The sequence below is a fragment of the Oculina patagonica genome, chromosome 8, assembly GCF_052425735.1.
Source record: "Oculina patagonica isolate OP01 chromosome 8, crgOcupat, whole genome shotgun sequence".
NCBI lineage: Eukaryota > Metazoa > Cnidaria > Anthozoa > Scleractinia > Oculinidae > Oculina > Oculina patagonica.
In genome coordinates, this window is record NC_135765.1 from 23,499,328 (window position 1) to 23,525,255 (window position 25,928).

A 25,928-nucleotide genomic window follows, 5' to 3' on the forward strand; every position below is an offset into this window, starting at 1 on the left:
ATAAGGTTTATACGGGGTATTTTGTTTTCTTTTTCGCTTTGTCTGAGAGGTATCACACACCCGTCTTTCAAGTGCCACCCAAAAACATTTATTGCAAGGTTTCTGTTTTGCGCCTCAAGCCTGTCAATCTGCTTTAGGGGTGTCGGAAAATCGATTCCGTTGTAGTTTATGCCGTCATCAACGGGATATTTACTTGTTCTTTGAGGATCTTTTCCGTTCGCAGGCGGGAATAAAGCAGCTCTCAAAGCCCATTTTAAACACTGGTTGTCACTGTTTTGCACGTTAATAATTGCTTTTTTGTTTGCCAGTTTGGGAGGCAAAGGCAAGTAAGTTCCTCCGCGCAATGGCCGATAACGCGCAACATAGGTGTACGCCCTTGTTATTCTTTCAACAACCCACCCCGAGCCCTTCTCCGACCAAGCCTCGATTTCTCCCTTTGCTTTGTCAATAAATTCGTCAAACTCTTTTTTTATTCGGTCTTTGGTGTTTTTTGTAAAAAGACGCGGTTCTCTTTCTCTGAAATAGTGCTCCATGTGTTGCGTAACTCCGTTTCTTTTCATCGAAAATTTTACTTTAAGCCCGAAGCTTGCTTTTATGTCATTCAATTCTTCAATTTCACTTTCCAAAAGATCATAAAACTTTTTTTTGTGTTTTTTTGCAAAAATTAAAAGATCTTTGTTGTTTTTTTCGGTTTCGGGTATGTCCATTTTCCATACTCGGAGCCAATCGTTAAAATCGGTGTTCGCCAGTAAAAAAGACAAATTTCTTTGCGGGTTTCTTTGAAATTCACGGAGGTTTTCCTCCATCATAGCTTGCAAAACTTCTGACGAATATCTTGCGGCAGCCATTTGGTGCATATACAAAGTAAAAAATATTTGTTCAATTGAAAAATAATTCTGGCGCGCCTGTTCTTTGGGGCTTGGCGGGGGCCACTTGTTTTAGGACAGTCCTCAACAAGTGTTAAAAGGGTGCCTTTTTGCCTAGATACATGTGCATGGGTTGAAAGGCTGTCATCTAACCCCGACACACTTGCAATATGAGGGTTTTGGACGCAAATCCAAAAAAACAGTGAGGGGCGAGAATGGCGAAGCCGGCAGGCGAGCCAGGCGAAGCCCCGAACGCATTTTTTTGGATTTGCGCCAAAACCCTCATATTGCATGCTAAGTGTTGTTTTAAATTGGTTAAAATATCAAAGAAACAGGGATTTTTTACAAATCACGCGCACGCGCCCATATTTTTCTCCAGTCATAAATATCTCGTAAAGTTGTCGATGTGAGTCGTTGTACTTCGTGCATACGCTTTAAATAAATGCATAATGATGAGGCTAAGGTGTCCCCCGCGACCTTAAGCCAGGAAAGCCATTCCCGCGTGACGGGCTAATTATGTTTGCCATGAGGATAGTAGTCAATAGCGTACAGGAGTGGATCAAGAGGGAGGGTGCAGGGGGTTCGCATCCCCCCCCCCCTCCCGAGATGACCTGCAGCTTTCTAATACAACTGGTAGTCCGTTACGCCATTCCTAAGTGGTGCACCCCCTCCTTAGAATAATCCTGGATCCGCCCCTGGCGTAGTAGGCTACCTGCTGGGCTGGTAGGCCAAATTTAGAAAGTCCGGCGGAGGGGGAGGAAGGGAGGGGGCTTTTCGTCATCTGAAGATGAAAAAAGCAGTCAGAATAACAATGAAAAGTAAAAAAAAACATAAACGAATAAGGGCAAAGGGCCTTCCATTTCTATAGTATAGAAACCTTTCCAGTTTCTATTATATCGATTTTAATCATTTTCAGGACCAGAAGCCATAATCTGGGACGATTATGGCTCCTGTCAGGACCCATAACCAATTTTTACTGGTTAAAAATTGTCTAGGCCTTCTAATTAGACCGAGGAAGATTGAAACCTAACGAATCGCACAAGGAATCGCATAACCCTCCATGTAAGAAGAAGTGTAGTGTCTCTGTCAGCTCGCGTGGCGTGGCTATTGTAAACAGAAACTGGAAAATCGATTTCATGGCTTGATGATCGAGTGATTTTGGCGGTAAAAACAAGTGACTTTGGGGCAACAAGCTTCATGTAAGTAAAAAATGAAAGCCGAACTTATTTAAGGCCAATAATGAACTGCAATAACGTCCGGGGTCACCGAACGAGTGAACATTATGAGGTAGTTTGCAGCCCGGGCACTTGGGCGTTCTTTTCTTCGCATTCAGGTCAGTTGATTTGCCGTCGGTTTCAGCCATTGCAGTGAAGATACAACATGTGAGAAAAGGAAAAACTGCCAATATGTGTAGTAGCCAGGTGTAACGTGTACTAGCAAGCTAAGCAATTGAGCAATAAAACTCGACCCTCTGCGCGATCCCTTTTTGTACCTAGCGTGTTCGTACTTTTACTAACGTTAGGCAAAAACCAACTAGTAGTTACAATTAACACGTGATGGGAAATTACTAGTACTAAAATAAACTGCACGAGTTGCTTGGATCCAAGTACGATGCAAGACTGCCCATGACCCAAAACTGATGTTTGTTATTTAGAAGCACATCACCCAATAACCACCGGCTGATGTTCCCCAAAAAAAGTGGTTAAGGTTATTATACGAAAGTTTTACCCACACATTTCTTCGTAAGTATATATTTTTAAGCTTACATTTTTGATCTTACCTTCGCTCTACATGTAAAACTAAGCTTTTACTGGGAGGTTTAGTGGGTGTAAGCTGTAGGCCTGTAGTGTAGGCCTATATACTAAGCGGTCAGTGTAAAACGCAGACTGCGGACTGCAGACTGCAGACTGGGGGTAAAATGCAGACTGCAGACTGCAGACTGCAGACCAGGGGTAAAATGCAGACTGAGGGTAAAGTAACGAAATATGAGTCACAAGCCATTTTTCCCCGCCGGCTCCAAATTTGGAAGAAATGAACGTCAGACAACGTTTCGCACGAGCGATCACGAAAATGAACTGGTGATAAAATAATGTCATATAAAATAGATTTTATGCCGACACAGTTAAATTTCATCAAATTTAGCTTTTTGATACAGCAAAGGCATTTGAAAGATTTTTGTGACACTTAAACTTCAGTTTACAACCATCTACGTTTGTAAACTAGATGAAAGTGAACGGTTTAGAAAAAATATTTTTTTACCATGCTGATCACAGCAAGATCACGTTTACAGCAAATCTCATATTATACCGCGGCCACAGCTCTTTCAATGTTTCAAGTGTTTTTTTTAAAACTGGCACAGATTAAACCCTTCTGCAGTTAAGTTATAAAAAAGGCTTTGCTTCACCAACCGTCGTAATAAAACACCATAAAAATAAAAGGTACAAAGCTTTTATGTTTAGCGAGCGGTACAAATGATGTGACGTAATTGTAGTTCGTGCGCGTATAAAATTAATTTCCGAAAGGGCACAGGCTAAAAGGGCTGTAAACCATTCAGTTTCATCCGGTTAACAGATGCAGAAGACTTGAAATTAAAGGTTAAGTCTCACAAGTCTGTAGAAATTAAAAGTAAAATTTGAACACATTTGTGTCGGCATAAAATTTATTTTAATATCGCCAGTTCATTCACGTGTTCGCTCATGCGAAACGTTGCCTGACGTACATTCCTTCGAACTTTGGAACCGGCGGGGAAAAAAGGCTTTGTGAATCGCATTTCGTTACTTTACCCTCGGTCTGCATTTTACCCCTGGTCTGCAGTCTGCAGTCTGCATTTTACCCTCAGTCTGCATTTTACCCCCGGTCTGCAGTCTGCAGTCCGCAGTCTGCGTTTTACACTGACCGATATACTAAGCCCGAGTCCTGCCTTGAAATTGAACAGTGTCTGTTTTAGCCCAAGGAGGTATTTTAAAATCCTAATTGATAAGTATCCTCTAAAAATCTAGTTTTAAAATTCTCGAGTGTGCTCTTGGATATTATCAAATTTATATGCTTGAAGGTGATAAGACACATGTAAGCTTATGTCAGCTGATACACGGAAAGCGACTGCAATCTCAACCACAGGCGGCCCAAGCTCTCTTAACCTCTATCAGATTACCTTTGGACGTGACTCTTGCTTACAAGCGGTGTTGTGTTACAAAGATTCGATTTATAAGGGTTTGTATGGGAAACAACGGTTTTGCTTTAAAAGTAAAAAAAAAATGTATATTTGGTGAACAAAGTTGACTTACTCTGATTCGTTGTTTCACTCTTTGTTGTCTGCCAGCTTCTCAGGTCGATACAACGCGTTTTCGGCGAGTTATCGTTATTTAGGTGTCCACTGCTAAAATAAAGACAAGGCTGTACACTGATTTCCGGAGTGCCCGCTGCTCAGAGCGAATAAATCCTCTGAAATTAGTCCTGTCGACCCAATTCCTCCGCCGAATCAAAGAAGAGATGTCGAAGTTCCATGTCTGTTCACTTGATTCGCAATTATGCGCTCAAACGCCTTCGCTACGAAAGCTTTTTTCCGAAATTGCTTCACTTCACAAATTCGAAATAGCCGCTTCCAAACTGGCGTGGACGTTCTTGCGGTTCGCATAGCATGTTGGGTGACTATAATTAACCCGACGGGGGTGAACAGCATCGATTTGTCGACAGCCATGCACCGGCGACAAATCGATGCTGTGCGTTATATCGACCTGAGAAGCTGGCAGACAACAAAGAGTGAAACAACGAATTAGAGTAAGTCAACTTTGTTCACCAAATATACATTTTTTTTTTTTACTTTTAAAGCAAAACCGTTGTTTCCCATACAAACCCTTATAAATCGAATCTTTGTAACACAACACCGCTTGTAAGCAAGAGTCACGTCCAAAGGTAATCTGATAGAGGTTAAGAGAGCTTGGGCCGCCTGTGTCTCAACTGGAGTAGTTTTTTGTCGCCCCATGTGGAGGGTGACGACTTGTTGGGCCTTGTGTATTATTAAAAAATGTAAATCTATTTTACTTCGAGCGTTTTGCCAAATTTTCAAATTCACCCTTTCTAAACTCAGGGTGCGTTTCTTTGGGAAAAATCCAAATCCGGATTCTGATCCAAAAACGGATTTTGCGTTTCTTTACCTATATCCGAAAATGGATTAATCTTGGATCAATGATCTGAAGAATCCACACTTCGAGTGAACATCAGATCATATCTGAATCCGGATTTTAGGATTCATGATCCGTGCGTCTTTGGGAAAGGATTCGAAAAAAGTACCTTGGCCCAGCGGTCTTTGCTGTGAAAATACAGGTTCGCTCTTTGTAAACACTGTCATATGGAACGTTTAGGCGGTATTTCGATCAAAATACAAAAATATTTCACGATAAAAGGAACGGTAGCTTCAGATAGGTATGTAGTATCATTTTAAACGGGATACAGGTTTTCTAGAACAGCCACTGTGTGCCACGGAAGTTGTATCTTTTGAAATTGTCAAGTGAAATTTGCACTGATCATTTCGCAATCATTCTTCGCTCTCAGATGCTTTCTCGCCACATTGTGCTTAACGCTAAAGAAGATCTACTTCGACGTGTGGTTTTTGTAAAAGATTTTGTATGCTTAAATTATTTTAGCTAGGATACATTCGACGAAAAATAAATTTGTGCTGATATTTTATGTTCTGTGCGAAAAGTGTTTACGCGGTTGTCATGGCAAAAAATCCGTTTTTGGATTCTTCGTTTCTTTGGGAGCAAAGTATCCGTGTTATCTGAGATCAATGATCCAATTTTGGATTTTCCCAAAGAAACGCACCCTCAGTGAAAGGCAGGATTTCTGTAGTCATAATTTTATAATCCCATAATAAATTATGCATACAATTTTGTCTGCTCTGTTCTGATCGCGAATGGATAGTGTAAAAAAATGTATTTTTAGTTTTAATCTATTTAGCTTTCTGCCCTTTGGTGAGTTTTCCATTCTACCCATTCCAAAATCAGCAAAAAGGCAAGAGTTCTGAATAACCCCATACTTAAATATGCATACATTTTTTTTCAGTTTTATACCAATAATTCATGACTTCCTTTCGTTGAGGTATGAATTTGTATGTATAATTAAGTATGGTGCTTTATGGAAATATTTCCAATTTGTTAAAATATATTTTAATGTTCAAGCCTTTTTGCGGTAAATTATATAATTTCTAAAATGGGTAAATTCCTGGTAGGCATTTCTTTCATGCTTTAGAGGGGCATGTAGAATCTTTCATTTGCTACTTGTGCTTGAAAAGGAAATCACTGCTTGGAAATGCTAAATGTCTGACCAATAATACTTATCACTTATGCTTCCCCACAGTGTAATTTGAGATCTGAAAATAGTACTTATTATAAAGTTACAAGTTTGGGAAGTTACTGATTACAAAGTTACACCTGTACTTTTCTTCAGGTTTTGTGTGTATTGATCAACATGTCTCAGAATGCCTAGATCTCTACGTTTGTTACTATATCGGAGGCGTTTGGTATGTTGTCTTATACTTTTAATTTTTAAAAAAACATGTGTTACTAGAAGTGTAAATTATGATTCTATGTTACTGACCCTATTAAGATCATAAATATGATCAACAATTTTTTTGGAAGAATACAGCCAGCTCTCTAAACGGACACCTCCATAAGACAGACACTTGGTGTTGGTCCCGTCCCTGCCATTTTTCAGTCATTTTACTGTAACTAAACTCCCTGTAAGACGGACACTGTCCGTTTAAGAGAGAGTTGACTGTATAATTCTGTTTATAGATACCCCTTGCACTCAGTTGTATGTGACAAATTGTGCAATTCGTTGTAACTTTCCAAATAAATCATCGCATGATCTTATTTGGGTGAGTCAACAAGAATGCAAACACATTATCATTATCCATGTGAACTCCTTTTCATTGTAATAATTATTTTATATGTTTATTGTAACTTTTTTTTAGTTACCTGATAACTGTGCCCTACAGGACTTGTCCTGCAATTTTGGACAATTTTTTTTTCTATAGTCTATTTTTAATAAAAAATCTAAGATGTTTTATACTGATGTTTTCGTGGCTGTATTTTATTCTCTTTTCCAAACAGATTTTTCTAACCATCCTAGCACTGCTGCTAGGTTTTGGAGTTATAATACAGTTACAGCTAATTCCTTTAGTGCAAGGTTATTTCCTAGGTAAGTTTCTTTGCATTTGTTTAGGGGCCTAATGGGTCAACATGGTTGAGTCTGCATTTGAGCGTAGAGGCCCATCAGGACAGGGCTTTTCCCAGCTTCAGTAGAATAATAGTTATTTATAACATGGCTAGCAGAGCTGCACAATCAATTCAGTGTACATAAGCTTGCACCATAATCCAAAAGTGCACGCTGATAGCACGAGAAATTCACTTCGCAAGAATTTTTCTCACACGTTAAAATTGTTTTGGCAATGTTGTAAAACAATTGGTTCATACTTTTAGCTGTGCACTATCGAGTTATGGTTCACTTGGGAGGTTTTAAGAGAACTCAAGAAGCTAGAGTTGCTCTCAGCTATCACCTCCAGCAACTCTTATGCTCCTTTTGTGCTCTCTAAACTTCCTGCCTGCACTACGACTTGATTATGCATGCTTAAGCATGAACCAATTGTTAATTCTAACGGCAACAAGGAGAATTTTTATATCTCCTTGGATGGGATGCTTGTCCAAGACAGGGTTACTCCTAGTATAAAATTCCCCAGGACATATTTATACACCTGGGTCGGGAGAGGCACTATCGAAGTCAAGTGTCTTACCCAAGAGCATTTGAGGGTAACTAAAAAATAGTAATGGATTTGTTAATTTCCCATTATTACGGTATTATCTTAGTCATAAACAATGGTAATTGATAATTGCTGTATCTTTCTGTGATGGACAAGTGATGATCGTGTGATGTGCACATGATAGGCCTGTGACCGTCAAGAATGACGTGTGTGATGGCTGTCACGCTTGCTTGACTGTCACAGGTTTTATCAACACCCCTAGGCCAGGGGTCAAGCTTGATCTCTTGTTTTTTAGCCTAGCGTAGTAGTCGTTTAGGCCAGTTTGTATTACCCTGATGTAGATAATTCATCTGTTACATATGGTACAGTACCTTGTCCATTATTCAGAAAAATAGTAAGTAAACCTGATTGGTTTATCTGAGTTATTGGCCCTCTGACTGCCATAGTCAAGCCCCAGGAGGGGTACTCGGGATTTCAAGTGACGGGGATGATCAAATGGGGGTAAAATCAAGACCAAAAAAATCCCAAGGGCTACCAACAAAACCCCAAAAAATGCCTGGACCAAAAATCAGTCCCCCAAAAAATCCCATGCCGAATTTCTGACCCATTAAATTTTTCAGAAAGGGAAAATGATCTGCAGATACAACACAAAGAAAAACATTAGAAACACGTTCAGTGTTTGTACTTTATTCGCAGAACTATGCAGCCAAGGCACTACCACAAATCTTTAGTAAGATTATTTTAATATCCAAAAAAATCCCTACTTAAATCAAGCCACCCAAACATATACTTGCCAAATTTTCGTACCGAAAAAAATCCCGGAATCGAAGATTTCAAACCCAAAAAATCCTTCGATCATCCCCCTCACTTGAAATCCCGAGTACCCCCCGTGGGAGTCATGAAAGTTGGGAGTCAGAAAATATCCATACCCTAGAAGTGATTGGAAATACCTGGGAATGGGGGGGGGGGGGAGGGGGGTCTCAGAGACCAGAAACTTTGAAGGAAATGTATGAAGCTTAATTGGAATTTCCAGAGGGGTGGGGGGTGTCTTAAGAAAAATGCCTTCTGTGGGGAAGGTATGGATAATTTTTGGAACTACACAATCACACTAAGGAGATCTGCGATCATCTTCTGATAAACAATTAATTTATTTGTGTTTTAGGAAACTCAGGACATCATCATTTTTATTTGGGTCTACACAGTAGCTCTAGTATCAATGAAACTACAGATTCACAATCTGAAATCAAATGCAAACCTCACAGGTACGAGAGGGTGAAGTTTTAGTGATTTACAACACTTATTTAGAGGTGCATAAATGGAACCAGTGGTACTGAAAAGGGGGAGGAGAGGCAGAGTAAAAGTGGGGTGCTCATAGGGGTGGGGGGATATTTTTGGCCCTTTGAGCTTTGTATTTTTCTGCTAAGAAAGGGGGGGGGGGAGACTGAATACAACTGGACCAAAACCTCCAAGATTTTTAGCAGTTTATATTTAAATGAGTGTTGTTAAGTCAAAATCAAAGTAATAACGTTGGCCAATCACAAAGTGTGTTTACAATCCAGTGATTCAATCGAAACTTGAAGTAAATACTTGTAACCAGCATGAAGCATTGGAAAATATGTGGGAGCAAGTCACAATTGGTTTTGGTTTTACTTCTCACTGTCTGAGAAGGTGCGCAATTGTTTAAAGCTGATTAATAAGGGTACACGTAGTTATGCAAAACCAAAGCAAATGCGAATTACTTTCGACACTCAAGTGAAAACCACTCCTAAGAAGGTTGCAAATAAATGTTGTGGGTCTGCTTTTTGTTACATAGGTGCAAAGATGATGTTCCTTTCAATCATCTCTAAAGAGTAACATTTGTTAATTAAAATATTGAGAATCTAGTATCTTTAGTAGCACAAAGTAGAACCTCTTAAATAGACTATTTTTGTATTCTCGGTATTGGACTGGAAAAGCTTGCAATGGAGGCTAATATGGGGGTAATATCATTAAAAAGCGAGTCGTGTCATTTGCATTTGAAAAGATTACCCGCATAAGCCTCCATTGCAAGCTAGTTCCAGTGCAATACCGAGAGTGGTCAATTTTAAATGATGTATCTTGCGTTTCTCAGTCATTTTCAAATCTCTTTTAGGCCAGACAAAGTTGGTTTAGAACAAATTTATAAACATTATGGAAAGCCAGGGCAGATAGAGGATCGAAAATGTGATGAGACTCATTATCCAGATATCTGTACATTTCAAGTAACAGAGGCGGAGGGTAATAAACTGTTATGTGACGCTAAAGTTTGTGGATCATCAGACATTCAAATTGGTTCTGTCAATCCAGAACTTGGTAAAGCCGTGAGCGACTGGAAATCTTTACCAAAGGACACATTAACTGCTGCAGTACAGGAAGCCATTAATACAAACCTGGAAAAGGGATTCAGTTTCCTGTTCTTAAGATGTGGAAGTATTTTTCAAGCACTATCCTTTCCACCCATACTCAAGAAAGTCGAGGATGGCAAAAGTAAAGGTGCTATCAATATAAACGTGATTATGCTCGATTCGATATCGAGACCGCATTTCTATCGAATTCTTCCAAGAGCTGTGGAGGCTCTTCGCAAGATTGTGGAGGATCCCAACATCAAGGCCACCGCCCTGGACTTTGAACTTGTCCAGAGCATTGGTCAACAGACATTTGAAAACTTGAGGCCATTTTTCTCTGGTGTTCTTAAAGGTAAGCTTAGCATCTCTTGCAGCCATTCTTGATTTCAGCGCACCCATTAAGGCAAGGGAGGGGGTGGTACTGGTACTCTCCCACAATAAACTGTCGATGGTTTGCAACCAATCCTGAGAGATGACAATGGCTTGGTGGCCATGTAACTTGGGTAGACCAAACAAAGGAAGCTACATGAAAGTGATCAATTGTGAGTTCATATTTTGAACTCACAATTGACCTCGCTCCCAATGTGTGGCTTCAATAGCTCAGTTGGTAGAGCATCGCACCAGTATCGTGGAGGTCACAGGTTCGAATCCCGTTGAAGCCCTGAATTTTTTTCAGGCTTTTTTATTCCAATTGCTTAAATTGGAAATTCACTGCGATGATCATTTATCACTTTCATATACATCCGCAGTTCATATATTATTTATATACTTTTTTTTCTTTTTGTTGTTTTTCCATATATGAATCATTTCATATACATTACATCAAAGGAAGCTACAGTGAACTCTCTCTTAGCAGACACCTCTTTAAGACAGACACCTGGTGTTGGTCTTGTCCCTGCCGGTTTTTCAGTCATTTACATATAACTCCCTATAAGACATACACCTCCCTAAGACAAACAGTTGGAGCCGTTACTGACAGTGTCCGATTTAGAGAGAGCTGACTGTAATATTATTAGAATTATTTTGTAAGTGACCACCAAAGTGGCATCAATGACATCACTTGCAAACCAAGAATGGTTAAAAACTGTACTTTTGAGGTGGCACATACCAATGTACTATAGGTATGTGCGACCCCAAGTTATGATTTTCAAGCAGTTTTGGGCTTAAAAAGGGCTGTGGTTTTTGCTATTTTGGTCTGAAATCGAGTATGTTTTTGTGTCGAAAACTAGGTGTGCCTGTACCTTGAAAACTATTATTTTGAGGTTTCTTTCAGTGTGAAGGTAATTTCATACATCAGGAAAATGACTCAAAATATTGTGAAACTGTAGAAGCATTTTTACTAAGCCGTATTTAACTTTTTTAATCAGGCTTTTCAACTTCAAACGAAAAGGACAGCAAGAAAAGTAACCACTTTTGTCGGTGACTTAAGCAATAAGTTGGTATTTTTTTTTTCATACTGGAGATTACTAACTCATTTCGTTTAAAATCGTGTTTATGTATTGTATCGGTCATGATAGATTTCCTTTTTTTAGACGACAATGAAATCAGTGCCTCAGGGAAGAACACAAAGGCTCCTTTAGGCGTGGAGGTGTTGTATGGGACCTTCCAGAAGTGGGGCTACCAGACCCTCTTTCAGGAGGACCTTTGTTGGTACGATCGTTGGGGAAGTGCGTTAACTGACATTGAAAAACGTGAAGTGCCTAGTGAGGATTCAGAATTCCAATCGAGGTGAGAGTGGTAGAAGAGAAATGGTACAGTGGGGTGAATCGGCCGGTTTCCAGTCAATGAGCTCTCAAGACAATTAGTCCTAAATTGGTTAGTGCGCTGGACTCTGGATCGAGCGGTCTGTGCTGGTTGGCCCGGGTCATTGTGTTGTGTTTTGGGAGTAACCGGTCGTTTTGCCAACGATTTGTTTCACTAATCCTAAGTCAGTTCTTCACCGTCTTAGGTCAGTTCGCATTGACATAATTAAAACTTGGGTATTCCTCGTTCTAGAAACGTCAAAGATAGCAGGAATGATGTGAATTCATGTGTATTCCTCGTTCTTAGGGACGGACCATTATTTATTTGGAGGGGGGATGAAAAATTGTTTGCAGGGCCTGGAAAGACAAAATAAATGGTTTGCAAACACGATATGTACATGTATAACAAAAAAATAGTAAGAATTTCGAATTTCGATGTTTGCAGAGGTGCATAAACTAAAACAAAAAAAGTTTGCAGAGGAAAATTTTTCATCCCACCCCCCCCCTCCCCTCCAAGAAAATAATGGTCCGTCCCTTAGAATGCCAAAGGTAGCATGAACATAAATGTAAGCGAACTGTTTGTTAGCAAAACGACCGCAATTCTCTTTGGACACCTTACTCTCATATGAGACAAGTAAGCTAAAACGTTGTAACCTTTTGCCAAAATTAGATCATTCTAAATTGTTAAAGGGTCTTGAAAGGTGGGGAAAGGTATAAAGTCCCATTTCGGAGCTCAGATTGTGCCCAAATCCTATTTTCAAGCCTATCGTTTTCCCAATTTTCCAAATCCCATTCCCAGCTCTATAGTTAATTTGTTAGTGATTCCCAGTCCCAGTGACCCAAATCGCATTTTCCCAGTGAACATTTGCCCAGTTCCCGTTTTACCCCTTAAGGTATCACGGAAGGAAAATTGGCCTTTTCGTTCCAACTCAAATTGTGTGCAAACCATCAATGGTAACCCCAATAAAGTATATATTTTCTGAAAGCTTATTGAATAAAGATTGTAATTTTGAATTTTGTTTTGATCATATAGACCATAATAAGCAACGTCAGCATTTTGTTTGCAATTATGGTGTTGCGCAACTTAAGGTTTATTTGTGACCCCAGACAGGAAAGGACACGGGACCGACACGCAGGAAAGACCGAGGACCGGCGCGGAAAGGGGAGCGGCCGAGGGGGGAGGACAGACCGAGCGGCAGGGAACCGGACACCCGAGCCCCGGGCCGCAGGGACGAGAGGCCGACAGGAACCCCGCCAGAACCCACGCACCACCGCGGACCCACGGCGGGCCCGCACCGGACACCCATGCACAAAGCCCCCGGCGAAGCCCGGGCGGCCCGGTCATCACCTTTACCTCCCGTGGAGGGTCACATTTGAGAACACATTTACATGAGAGCCAAAACTTTTGTGTGGAATTTGTTCTACATATATTGGTCTAAAAAACGGTGTCTCAGATTTTTCTTTTCTAGCTCCATTAATTTTTTATGAATTTTTTTATCCTAAAGAAGCCCTAAAAACGTCATTTTAAAGTTTAAAAATTCATAAAAAAGTAATGGAGCAAGAAAAGAAAAATCTGAGACACCGTTTTTTAGACCAATATATATAGATCAAATTCCACATAAAAGTTTTGGCTCTCATGTAAATGTGTTCTCAAATAAACCTTCAGTTGCGCAACACCATAATTGCAAACAAAATGCTGACGTTGCTTATTATGGTCTACATGATCAAAACAAAATTCAAAATTACAATCTTTATTCAATAAGCTTTCAGAAAATATATACTTTATTGGGGTTACCATTGATGGTTTGCACACAATTTGAGTTGGAACGAAAAGGCCAATTTTCCTTCCGCGATACCTTAAGACCCTCTTGTTAAGTGCGTTTGAGAAATCAATGTCATATTTTATCACAGGTGGAAGGAACTTCAAGCAAAAGTGGTCAAGAAGAACGTCGACCATCAAGGCTTGACACATTTTTCCTGCACTGTGGTGAACAAATACGGCAGGACAAATCACTATGACGACCCGCCAAAAATGTGTCTTAATGGTGAGTTCTTCAGTCGGTACTTCATGGACTACATCACTAAGGTGTACACCGCGTTGAAAAGCGATGAAAAAGCCAAACCTTTACTGTCGTACATGCATTTCAACACCGGACATGAAATGACTGGAACACGGATGATGAACTTAGATGCTAATTTGGCGAAGTTCTTCCTCGACATGGCAGCGTTTCCAAACACTCTCACAGTGATATTTGCCGACCATGGCCACAAAATGACTCCGTTCAGTTACACAGAAGAAGGCAGGAGAGAGTTGTTCGACCCAGCCTTCTTCATGATCGTTCCAGATGGCGTCGCGGAGAGACTGGGTCCGCAAAGAATGGCCGCTTTGGTAACGAATCAAAAGCGGCTCTTTATCTTACAAGACGTGCACAAAGCACTCATGAGCTTGCACGATCCTGAGAAAATGAACTCCCAGGATTACTTGCAAACCGGTGTATTCTCCGTCATATCAGCCAACCGCACATGCGCAGACTTGTATATGCTTCCGCTGACCAGGTGCAAGTGCGAGGGCTTTGATGAAGAAGGTCACATCAAAGACAACGCAGACAATCACAAATGGCTGGCAGAGTTTGCGCTTGGAACAATAAACGATGCTATACAAAAACAGTTTATGGAAGGTAAGGTGTTCGATGTTGACGTTAAATCGATAGTATTGCCCTAACCAACAAATAATAGCTTACCGCAAGCAAACCGGAGTAAAAAAAATAAACGATTAAATAGCCCTTATGCATGATTACGTCAACCTGGCTAGTCTCACCACCAAGCCTCTCTTTCAAAGCGCAAACTTGTAAATATTATCATGAACGAATTCCCAAAGCAGCAAAGATGAAAAGAATTTCCACGTGAAGACTGCATGAAAATGGCGAAAGCTTGCGAATTATTTGCGTAAACGAGGCTTGGTGGTGAATTTTGAGCTTATGACGTTATCGTGCATAAGGCCTATTGGTGTCATTTCACCATTCCACCGAATAGGGTCACCTGTAGTTGGTGTTGTGCTCACATTGAATAATGGACCTTTTCAGGTGGGGAAGGGAGGGGAGCCTATATTAGGGTAGGGTAGAGGTTTGTTACAATCCAAGATATCATTCATGTCCAATATAGTTGCACCGATATATGGACGCTCAACCGGCGTCCATGTGTTTCGTGCGAACCGTCATTCGACTTATTCTTGTTTTCGGTCCAAGGACAGAAAATGCATTTTATCTTTTTTCGGACCGTATTCTCTTCTCGTGTTTAAAGTCCACGGACCAAGTGGAAAGAGTAATCTTCTATAAAACAGTTATAAAGCCTTCACGATTTGTTTGGGGTCGTCGTCACGCAACGCTTCCTTCCCCGCAAACAGTTAGTGGGGAGAAGCGTTGCGTGACCAGAGCCGTTGTTTGAGCCCGTCACGCAACTCTCCGTTCCCCGCTTACAGTTAGTAGGGAGAAGCGTTGCGTGACGATCAAAATAACGGTTGCGAAGGAATGAATGTTTTGGTAACGTGTTTTCGTTGATTACTGTTGATTTAGCTTTTGGTTGTTTTCCCCTTTTTCAGGTAACGCTGACTCAAGTGTAAAACATGGTTATGGAAATTGTGAGCGCTTAGTTGGAAAAACATTTACAAATGTTGTGAAACGTTTCCAAGGAGAGTACATTATGACGACCATGGACTTACACGTGGTCCCTCCAAACGGATATGAAGAGGACGAAGTTTATAGAGTCTCTATGAAACAATATGCCCAGCCAAAACAAGGAGTATTTTTTCTAAGTTTTATACGGCAGACGAAATATAACAAGTTTGTGTCATGCGCAGACAAATCAGTTGATATCAGGCTCTGTGCATGCGCTAAAGAGGAATCCGCTGACATTACAAAGAAGGGAGTGCTGTTTGAGAATGGTGTCCCGCGTAAAATGTTTGGGTCAGAGACAATTGTAAAAGACTTGGACTCAAACTGTCTCTTATTCTTAAGGCGGAATTATGGAACGTTCTCTTTTGCACTGGAAGTGGCGAATGTATGTACTGATCGCACTTATAAATTTGAACTAACTGGCTCTATGGATCAAAGAATTTTTGCTAATACTGTTCCCATGAGTCGCGAGCTTCCCCCAAGGACCTTTCACTATTTAACATCCGTTTACAAATACATCTCTAAAGTTAATACTCCGTTGGATTTGAAAACAAGTATTCAAGTTAAGAAGGAAGGTTCGGACGAGTTTAAGGATTTGGGGACAATCGATGTTACGTAACAGTCAATAAAGTGCAGTAACAGACGCGTTGCTAAAGAGATTTTCTTCACTCTTTTTGAGGGAATTTAAGACATGGAAGAGAGGTCTTTGTTGCATTAGCATACGCTTTGTTTTTAGCTCCTAACTGTATAGCTGAAGGCAACTAAAAGCTAAAGGTCGTACGTATTTTTAGAAATTGTATTTAGCAGGGCCCCTATGGATACCACCCACTGTGCTGAATGGGCCACCCTGCATAAATAAAGTTTACCTTTACCTTACTCAAGGTGGCATCGAGAACGTTGACATTCTGAGCTGTGATTGGGCCATTGTATTAAAATACATTCGTTTTGTACGCTAGTTGTGTTACAGTTTTCTTGTATTTTTTTGTATGCTTTTATTGTAGTTTTTTTTATTGCCTTTTTAGATGTTTGTAGTTTTGGAACGGACCAAGCTAAACAAGGTCTGTGAATTATCCTGGCATGGTCCCAAACAAGTGAGACTTCATAAGAAGTTTATTATATGGCTGTCCTTGCCGCACCGCTCCCCGCGTTTTGCCAACTAGCCTGGCATTAAAATCGCCCACGATGCCAGTGGGCACACCCCTTATTAGAGGTTAAGGTACTGAAACTGAAGGAAAAATTACTTCCCAATAAAGGAAACTAACGCGAAAGAGGGGATAACATTTCAAAATGAAGGACATTAACGCGACGAACACACAAAAAACTTGTTGAGACAGTAGGAACAAGTTTATTTAAACACTAAGCGTATAATCCTAAATTTAGGGGTTAGGCGAAGGAATCTGACCGCCTCGAGCGTTCTCCACAATTTCAGTGATACCGGCAGATTTCTACTCGATTTCTTTCTCCTTTTCCTAGGAGACAAGAACGTCTGGACTGTATAGAGAAATTGGGGCCAAAATAATGGAAATTAAGGTCATGGAAATTAACGCTTCACCTAATTAACGGTGCGGAAATTAACGTTAACAAAAATTAACGCGACTTATTAAATTAACGCGAATTTTTGAAAGTCGCGTTGATTTCATGAAGCGTTATTTCCTATAATAAGGTAGTTAGTAGAGTTGGGCATTACGGACCCCCCCCCCCCCCCCCAGACTATTAGCCAATTACAGCGCGCGTTCAGTTTTCATTTGACTGTCGTAAAACCAGAACCAAAGTAAACGCTCTGGGCCAATCACACTGGACATAGAAAATCCAGTGAACCAATCAAAACTCGAAGCAAATACATATAGCCGGCACGAAGCGCGGAAAAACGGGTGCGAGCGAGACACGATTTTTTTTGGTTTTAGTTTTAATTGCCTGAGATTCGCTGAGAAGGGTGGCGCGAGATTTTTTAACCAATCACTAAGCCGTAGTTAAACCAATGCAAACGCAAATTACTTTCGACATTCAAGTGAAAATAGCTTTTTGTCTCGACAAGCTCTTATCTGTCTGAAATAATCATAAGGGCTAGACTAGAGCCGTCTGTATTAAAAGTTAAACAAATTACCCAGTAGCTATTGAGAAAAGTAAACAAATAAATTATTTGATAACTTAAGATAACTAAATAAATGATTTGATAAATAAAGAATAAATAAAAATAAAGTCAATAAAACATTGAAAGTGTTAAGTTACGAGAAGAGAAAACTTTGAAGTTATCAGTAAAATTTTTAAAAACAGTAAATAAGCTACGACATACAAATGCATAATGACGTGGTCTACAATGCGTTAAAATTATGATTCTAACTTTTCGGGTAGGGAGACAACAACAAAGAAGGTTTCTTTTAATGGCAATGTAATTATTTTTAACTTTTCTCGACTGTTGATCAGTTCCCATCCTCAGAGACCCAGGAGCAGTTGGTGGGGGTGAAGCAAACGCGAAACTACGAGGAAAAAAAAAATCGGCTTAGAAAAGTTGGAGCGATTGAATTGGGGGGGGGGGGGACCTTACAATAGACTGTCCACAGCCCCCTATTTTTTCGTGTTTTTTTTTGTCTTTTTTTGATCAATGAGCGCGCGGTGAGAACGGCGAGAGAACTGGACGCCAGCGCAAAACGGAAGAAGCAAGGGGGTGGGGTGCCCCCCGCGCGCTCGCGCTCGCTTCCTTTTGCTTTTTTGCGTTGAAAAATCGAGGGGCTGTGGACAGTCTAAGATTCCTTGCTTTTGACCTTTCGCGGGAAGCCGGCCGCGCGGAGATTTACGCATACATTTGATGACGTGCCGACAGTAACATAATACCGAAACTCCCGCAGTCCCGTATGTCAACAAAAACAAAGGTGTGGTTGACTAGGGTCCTTTAAATTCTGCTACAAAAAGCGGTCAAATTACCCCCATGAACAAGTTAACATTCACATAAACACTTTTCGCAAAACCTCAACTGTCCATGCAGATTGTTAAAAATCGCAGGATGAGGCATTTTTTAAAGAAAACGTGACAGCCTTCCGGCGGCCATCTTTGATCTCGTGTGGCGTGAAACTCCAAAAATTCAAAATCTCTATCTTAAAGACGGTGAATGCTATCGAGCTAAAAACCTTCAAAAGGATATATATTAAGGACGTCTAATAGCCAGTGAAGGATAAAAACTCAGGGGTCTTGCGCGCGATTCTTAAGCCATCATGTCATGATCTGTGCAATGCATTGTTCATTGAGACTATATTTGTCTAAGCTGCTTTAATTTGTCGTTTGTTTTCCCCACACGTCAAAAATGTCTATTTCCGGGATATTACGAGTTAGATTCTGAGCAAGGCCAGCATCAGCTATTCGGGAAGAAAGTTTGCTTAGATAGCGGCATGCATATGGCGACTTACAATCAATTCCACTGATCACGAGACTTACCGCGATGTCGAAGTCAAACACGAAAAAGTTTCCATAAAATTAAAAGATAACACCATCTGTAGTTAATGCTTAGTAATTTTCATTTTACTGGTTGTTTAGAGCAGTTTTCAATTGAGTGTCGTAAAACCAAAACCAAAGTAATTACTCTGGCCAATCACAAAGGACACAGACAATCCAGTGAGCCAATCAAAACTCGAAGCAAATATGTGCTGGCACGAAGCGGGGGAAACGGGGGGGGTTTTTTTTTTTTTTTTTTTTTTGGGGGGGGGGTTTTTAAAAAAAAAAAAAAAAAAAAAATTTTCAAAATATTAAAGTTTTTATCCACGCAGACTAAAGATTTATAAGATAAGTTAGAAAATTCACGCATGCTCATTGGTCGACAGTTATGGTCAATGAGAGCATAGGCCATGGAAATATCGTAACCAAGGCAAATTACGAAATACGTGAGAAATTATCTTGACCTTTACTAAAACATAATCTGGCGAGTTGTGAAAGTTAGCTGGAACATTTAGACGAAATTTCCCACACTTTCGTCGGCTTCTAGTGGAAAAACTGAGAAAACTGCGATCTTACGCGTAGTCACATCCGCGCGCGACTCCGCACTGATTTTCCATCTAAGACATCTTAGTCACCGGTAAATTTTTCGCGTTACATGTATTGTGTAAAACAAATCTACCATATTTTTCAAAGGTTTACTCTCTTGTAGACCATAGAAATGACGCCCTTTCTACGGTTTTTTTAAATGTAGCGATGGAAAAATGTGGCAGATTTGTTACTGAAACAACCACCTTGTAAAACAAGATAAACAGTACCACTTCAAAGAGTACTACTTCATGTTAATAGTCAGAAGTCTGCGAATGAAGCCCTAGTGCTTGTAACTTTTAAAACGTTAGAACCACCTTGTACAGCACAGTAAACATGAAAGTACTGCTAATAGCTTTCATTTGAATGGTCATAGCTAGGGTTTCTCCCGCTTAAAATTGCCTTGATATTTAAAATACCAAATAGCTTTCATTTGAATGGTCACACACTAGGATTTCATCCAGACTTAAAAGTTAGAACCACGTTATACAGCATAATAAAACAGTACCACATGAAAGTACTGCTCAATAGCTTTCATTTGAATGATGACGCACCATACGGCTTTTCAAATGTTGTGATACGTTGGACGAAGTAAGTTAAAGCAAACATTTATTTATTATTAAATTTTATTATTATTTTTTATTATTATTATTTGTACAGCATGTCTCGACAAGGTAGCCAGACGGTTCCAAAATTTTAACCCAACATCCATAATTATGTTGGCATCGTGCATAATTTTAATTTTTACAATTATACATTAGATGATGTCACTGTGGAACTGGTTGGTAGGAGACGACACCTAAACAAGGAAACTTCGTGATTATTCTGTTAATCGCGTGAAGATTGCTGAAGCTGATATGACTCGTACTAAAAAGCTGGTGAGAGATTACATTGAAGATGAGATCATGTGGTACTGTCGACGAAATTCCACACTTCCAATCTTGAAACTGGAGTATACCGGTAGCGTGTACGAGAGGCTGAAAACAGAAGCTGCTGATGAAGTAGATGTAATGGTAGTACTGAAGACAACTAAGCCGTGGTTTTGGGGTGATACAGAAGTAATGGTGGAAGAAACGAGCATACCAGGGTATGTGCGACTGAAGACAACCATGGCTGACTCGAAACTTCGCAAGTATGTCAGTCCCGAAGGGTATATAATTCCTGAGCGCCTTCGCAATGGTTGGTTTTACAGTCTCGTTGACCAAGCAGTCAGAGATTTCAGAGCAAGATCGCCAAGTTCCAAAGTCCAGCTATCGTTGCGCTACCATGGGCCAGCCGTTCAGCTAGATCTCTTTGGAAAGGGAACTGGCGAGAGACTGTTATCAGCTGATCGTGTCCCTTGCTTTGAAATCGGGTCTGGCGACTACTTTGTTGCCAAGCACTACGCAGGGTCCGAGTTCCTCTGGAGGCAGTCGTTTTCACTGAAAGAAAAACAACTGCTACAGTACATGGACAGAGATGACCACGGCTGCAGACACGAGCTCCTCAGAATCATAAAAACCATCGTGAACAGGGAACGAACCTCCCTTGGAAGACTGGAGTCATACCACTTGAAGACCGCCTTTATGCACTACATCAAAGAGAAGCGTGGGAATTGGGCCGGCCGGACCTCGCTGGGAGACCACTTTGTTGGCTTTCTTGCGGAGCTGCAGAGATTCCTGGAGAATGGAAACCTTCCGCTTTACTGGCTTGATGGCGTTAACCTTTTAGAAGACATCAACCAGGTGGTGGTCAGCAACATGGCATATCGAGTGAAAAGGATCCTGAATAGTGAAGCAGAAAGGGATCAAATTCTTGCATGAATAGCCGGACAGTGTTGCCACTTTTAAAACATTGAACTCTCGATCTGGTTAACATTCAATTACTTGTAGCTAACTATAGTTCTTTGAAATACATGGTTATAAATTCAGCAATGTTAACATTGGTAATTAAGCTCGTTAAACGAGCTGATATCATTTTATATATAAGCGAGCTTTACAAATTGCTACTGGAATTGACTTTTTAACTCATCATCATCATCATCATCATCATCATCATCATCATCATCATCATCATCATCATCAGAGAGGCAGGCCAAAAGAGATCTAAAGAAGACAAAAAGTAGAGACAGTGGAGAGGGGAAGGGCGGGGTTTGGTTTCAAAGGCTGGGCGACACTGGGGTGCGAAAGACCTAGAAACGTAGCAAGAGAGATTGCAAGGGCCTTTGTCCCCCATGGTGACCTAATGGTTAGCGCGCCGGACTCCGGAGCGAGCGTTCCGGGTTCGAGCCCTGGCCGGGGTCACTGTGTTGTGTTCTTGGGCAAGACACTTTACTCTTATAGTGCCTCTCTCCAGCCAGATGTATAAATGGGTACCGGCGAAATAATGCTGGGGGGGGGGGGGGGGTTCCCTGCGATGGACTAGAATCCCATCCAGGGGGGAGTAGAAATACTCCTAGCTGCTTAATGCTAAGGAAACCGGGATAAGCTCCGGCAGTATGCGCCACTTTGGCTCAAAGCTGACCTTTTTTTTTGTCCCCCATGGACTATATACAAAGCATAATGTATATCAGTCGTCCTTTGTATAATCGCGCATCCACAAGCAGGTTTTTTTACGAAGGTGTGCTAAACCAGAAATAACGTGACAACGTTATCTTCAATCAGAGGTTTGTCTTTTGACTCTTTCTTACGTTGATAAGCATCTAGTTTCTCCTTAACTAACAGTACAATGCCAGCACGTATGGTAAAGAGTTTAGTAATGTTGAATTTTTCAAATAGAAGGCTTTATGCTGACGTTAATTGGAATGCCACGAGGTGTTTTGATTTTAATGAGTGGGAAATAAAATCATGGATAAATGCAAATAAATATAAACTTAAACGTTTTTGGGGAGATTTTTTAGCAAATTTATTATGCCACGCTTGGTTTGTCCACAACTTAGATAAAAACAAACTAATGAGGAGATAAAGCCCAAGCAAAGTTCTAATTCCCAGAAATACATCAATATTTTCTTGGAAAACAGGAAGTTAATTTAGACAAGAACATGACTTCGATCTGTATTGTTTGTCTGCCGTCCAAAAATGTTTCGAGCCTAAGCCTGTAGCAGTATCTAGCAGTGCGTCGTGGGAAAACCTGCTCTGTGTCGAAGTTACTGTAGCGAGTCTCTTTGCTGTCTGCTTTCAGGGTGATATATGTTTAGTGTAGACAGCCTTTCATTGGCGATTTCGTGAAAAGATAAAGTACTTAAACTGCATCGTTTAAATAAAACGCGTGCCAAGACATGCTGGACGGGGTCACGTCGGCTAGTAGGCTTCGATAAGAGAGAACCAGCCTTAATTATAAATAATATCGTTTCGACGTAATACAAAACATTGGCTGTTTTTATGCTAGAGACGATAATGTCGTCTAGACGACTTTAACGTCTAAGACGTTAAAGGCGTCTGGTATAAAAACGGGACGCATTAAGTAGACAGCTTTTCAGAAAAAAATAAAAAAAGACTGGGTTCGACACTTGTTGGACACTGGACACGAAGACGTAACGCCATCAGACGTTAAAGGCGTCTGTCTTATTTACTATTTTAATACTAGTTAACGACGTCCCGTTTTTATACTAGACGGCTTTAACGTCTGAGACGTTAAAGCTGTCCGATAAGAGCGTCGTTCAGACCATAGGCGTACGGGCAATTTTTGCCAGGGGGGCGGTGAGATATTTGCCCAAAAAATTCTTGCAAGTTGCCCAAATTTTTTCGAAACAGACGAGAGGAAACGAGGGTCATACGATGCACTAACATAGGCTTACAAATGAAGTGAAAAATCCTTGCATAAGAATCTACGATATGAGCTTATTAAACACGTTAAAAGAAATAGCTGCCTCTAGCATTTCGACGGCCGTAGATATCAACAATGCGATCCATGTTATTGTTGACTACAGAGTTTGAATATACCAATAAATGCTAATAAGTGCGATTACACGTAATAATTTAGGCCAAGTAAAAAAAACAAATGTTTCTCGTCCGGATTTTTTATAAAAAAAAGAGAGCGTGGGGCGCGTTTTTTGTTATTTTTAATTATTTATTATCTTGTCGTCAGCGATACGTGTGTTGTTCGAATATCAATTTTTTTTTCTTCCTCGTCAAATTTTCCAGGCCGGAAGCGAACTTACAAAATAAATCCTGCAAGGTAATTGACCTATCCACTATCCAATAGGGACCTAGCGTAACAAGGATCGATTTAAAGTTTTGGCCTTAGTTTGAATTAAAAGGCAGACAAATGCCATACTTTACTTTAGGTTAAAACTTCGAAAAAAAAAATTCTTAAAAACTGGCTTTGCCCAAATTTCTCTTGCTGTCCAAAAAATCTGTGTTGCCCAAAATTTGGGGGGGGGGGGCTGCAGCCCCCCTGCCCCCCCCCCCCCCGGCCCGTACGCCTATGGTTCAGACGCTCTTACGGAAAGACGTTAAAGCCATCAGACGTTAAAGGCGTCTGTCTTATTTACCGTTTTTATACTAAACGCTAATGTCATCTCGGAGACAGCTTTAACGTCTCTAGCATAAAAACGGCCATTAAGGTCAAGCCCGCCCACATGGGGAACTCAAAATGACGATTTTTGGCCCTTGTGATGAAATGTCACCACCACGTAGATTACGCTTTATTTTCACCCCAGAAACAACTACGACAGTCAGTTTGAAACTTAAAATGTACTTTGGCAGCCTTTTTTGAAAAATGCCACCACGTGGATTCAGCCTAATTCTCACTGCCGTTCCAAAAGAATCAAATGAGATGGGGAACTAAAAATGATAATTGTTGGCCCTTCTGATGAAATGCCACAAACACGTAGATTACGCCTTATTTTCACTCCAGAAACACCAAAAACTGTCAGTTTGAAACTTAAATTGTACTTTGGCGACCTCTTTGGGAAAATACCACCACGTGGATTCATCCTAATTCTCACTGCCGTTCCAAAAGAATCAAATGAGTTTCTCCACATGTGGAACTCACAATGTTAAATGTTGGCCCTTGTGATGAAATGTCACCATCACGTAGATTACGCTTTATTTTCACCCCAGAAACAACTACAACAGTCAGTTTGAAACTTAAAATGTACATTAGGGGCCTTTTTGAGCAAATGCCACCCTTAGATTCAGTCTTATTCCCACTTTCCCACTCCAGGTCCAAAAGAATGAATTGAGTTCCCCCACATTTGGGGGGGGGGGGGGGGGGGAGGGGAATGATGATTTTTGGCCCTTGTTGATATTGAATAGTGAATTTCGACGGTAAAAGGCAGGGAAAATAAACAGAGCAGGGCTTGATGGTTAGGCAGTGAACACTGACTTTGCAAGGGCAACAGGCCCACAACTGTAGCCGTGCACGGATTATACCATTGTGAAAGAGACTCTTCGCCAATTAATTTGGCTGGTTGCTAGCCCCTCCTCATCTTTCACCGCGTCTTACCATTTTCTCACTAAAGAGGGCTCAAGACAACTCAAAATTGCAATGGTCCGCCTCCTAAAGTTAGAGTAAATATAAAATGATACAGACAGCAATGAAGATAGTGAAAAAGATACAAAAGTATACGCATATTCAAGGTTAAGTGTAGCCTTTTATTTACTTGTAGCTTACGACGCGTCAATACAGACGCCAAAAAAACTTTTTGTAAGAACTGGAATTTATCATATCTGCTATATTTGGTTGTAGTAATCATTTACACTAATTGAAGGATAATTGTTATAAAAGCTTCAAACATAACCATGAAAAATTACTTTTTTAAGAGAAGGTATTTTTTTGTTGGTCCTACAAAAAACGATTTCCCAGTTAAGGATTTGTCAGGAAGAATTTGTAGTTTTATACGTGACATATCGGTTGTGTATCCGCGGGGAGCCTCGGAAATCGCGCGAAAAACGACCCTTTAAAAATCCCGGATGACTATGGCCGCCATGTTGCACGACGTACGTCGTACGCGCCCGCGAACCGTGCCGCTAGCCATGATGACCATGAAAACTCAAATACATGGTTCTGTTAATTATCTATGGGTATGGGGCTCTGCTGTGGGAGCTCCGCTAAAAATTAGAACCTTATCTTTGAAGTTTATTTTTTTATTTTTATTTTTACATATTTCTATCGTTTGACGGCAGTTAAGTCCCTGGGCGTTTTCCTCCTTTATCGAGCCAGCGCGAGGTGTACGTAAGGGCCTGGGACCGGGTTGGCAGGAATTGAGGCGGGCATGTCATTCGGTGACGTCATGATATTTGCGCCAAAACCATCGCAGCTAAATAGGAAGGGAACGCCTGGGAACTAGGATGAATTCGCCTACGATGTTCTCCCGTGGGATATCGATATACATTTCCAGTAGAAACTGAGTAACACACAATAAGTTTCTATCACATCAGATGAAGAATTGCCGTTAAAGGGACTGTGTCACGGCTAAGTTAACTTAATGTTACAAAATTTTGTCAAATATTCGCTATGAAACTATATGATTGCAAAGAAATTAATTCTCTGATCAAACGATCGATGCGATAGAAACGATCGGGGCGATCATATGA

General features: G+C 40.6%; 1 protein-coding gene and 1 pseudogene across 1 annotated transcript; both read left to right on the forward strand.

Moving 5' to 3' along the window:
* The first annotated feature begins 1,935 nt into the window (after positions 1–1,935).
* Positions 1,936–16,349, forward strand: LOC144663561 (uncharacterized). Its single transcript, XM_078524552.1, has 8 exons — positions 1,936–2,065; positions 6,312–6,384; positions 6,977–7,064; positions 8,786–8,885; positions 9,755–10,338; positions 11,519–11,714; positions 13,640–14,406; positions 15,327–16,349. The coding sequence occupies exons 2-8, from the start codon at positions 6,343–6,345 to the stop codon at positions 16,016–16,018; spliced, it is 2,469 nt and encodes an 822-aa protein (XP_078380678.1). The 5' UTR covers positions 1,936–2,065; positions 6,312–6,342; the 3' UTR covers positions 16,019–16,349.
* A 3,756-nt stretch (positions 16,350–20,105) lies between these two features.
* LOC144662253 (cyclic GMP-AMP synthase-like receptor 3 pseudogene) lies at positions 20,106–22,316 on the forward strand (annotated as a pseudogene).
* Positions 22,317–25,928: the final 3,612 nt, after the last annotated feature.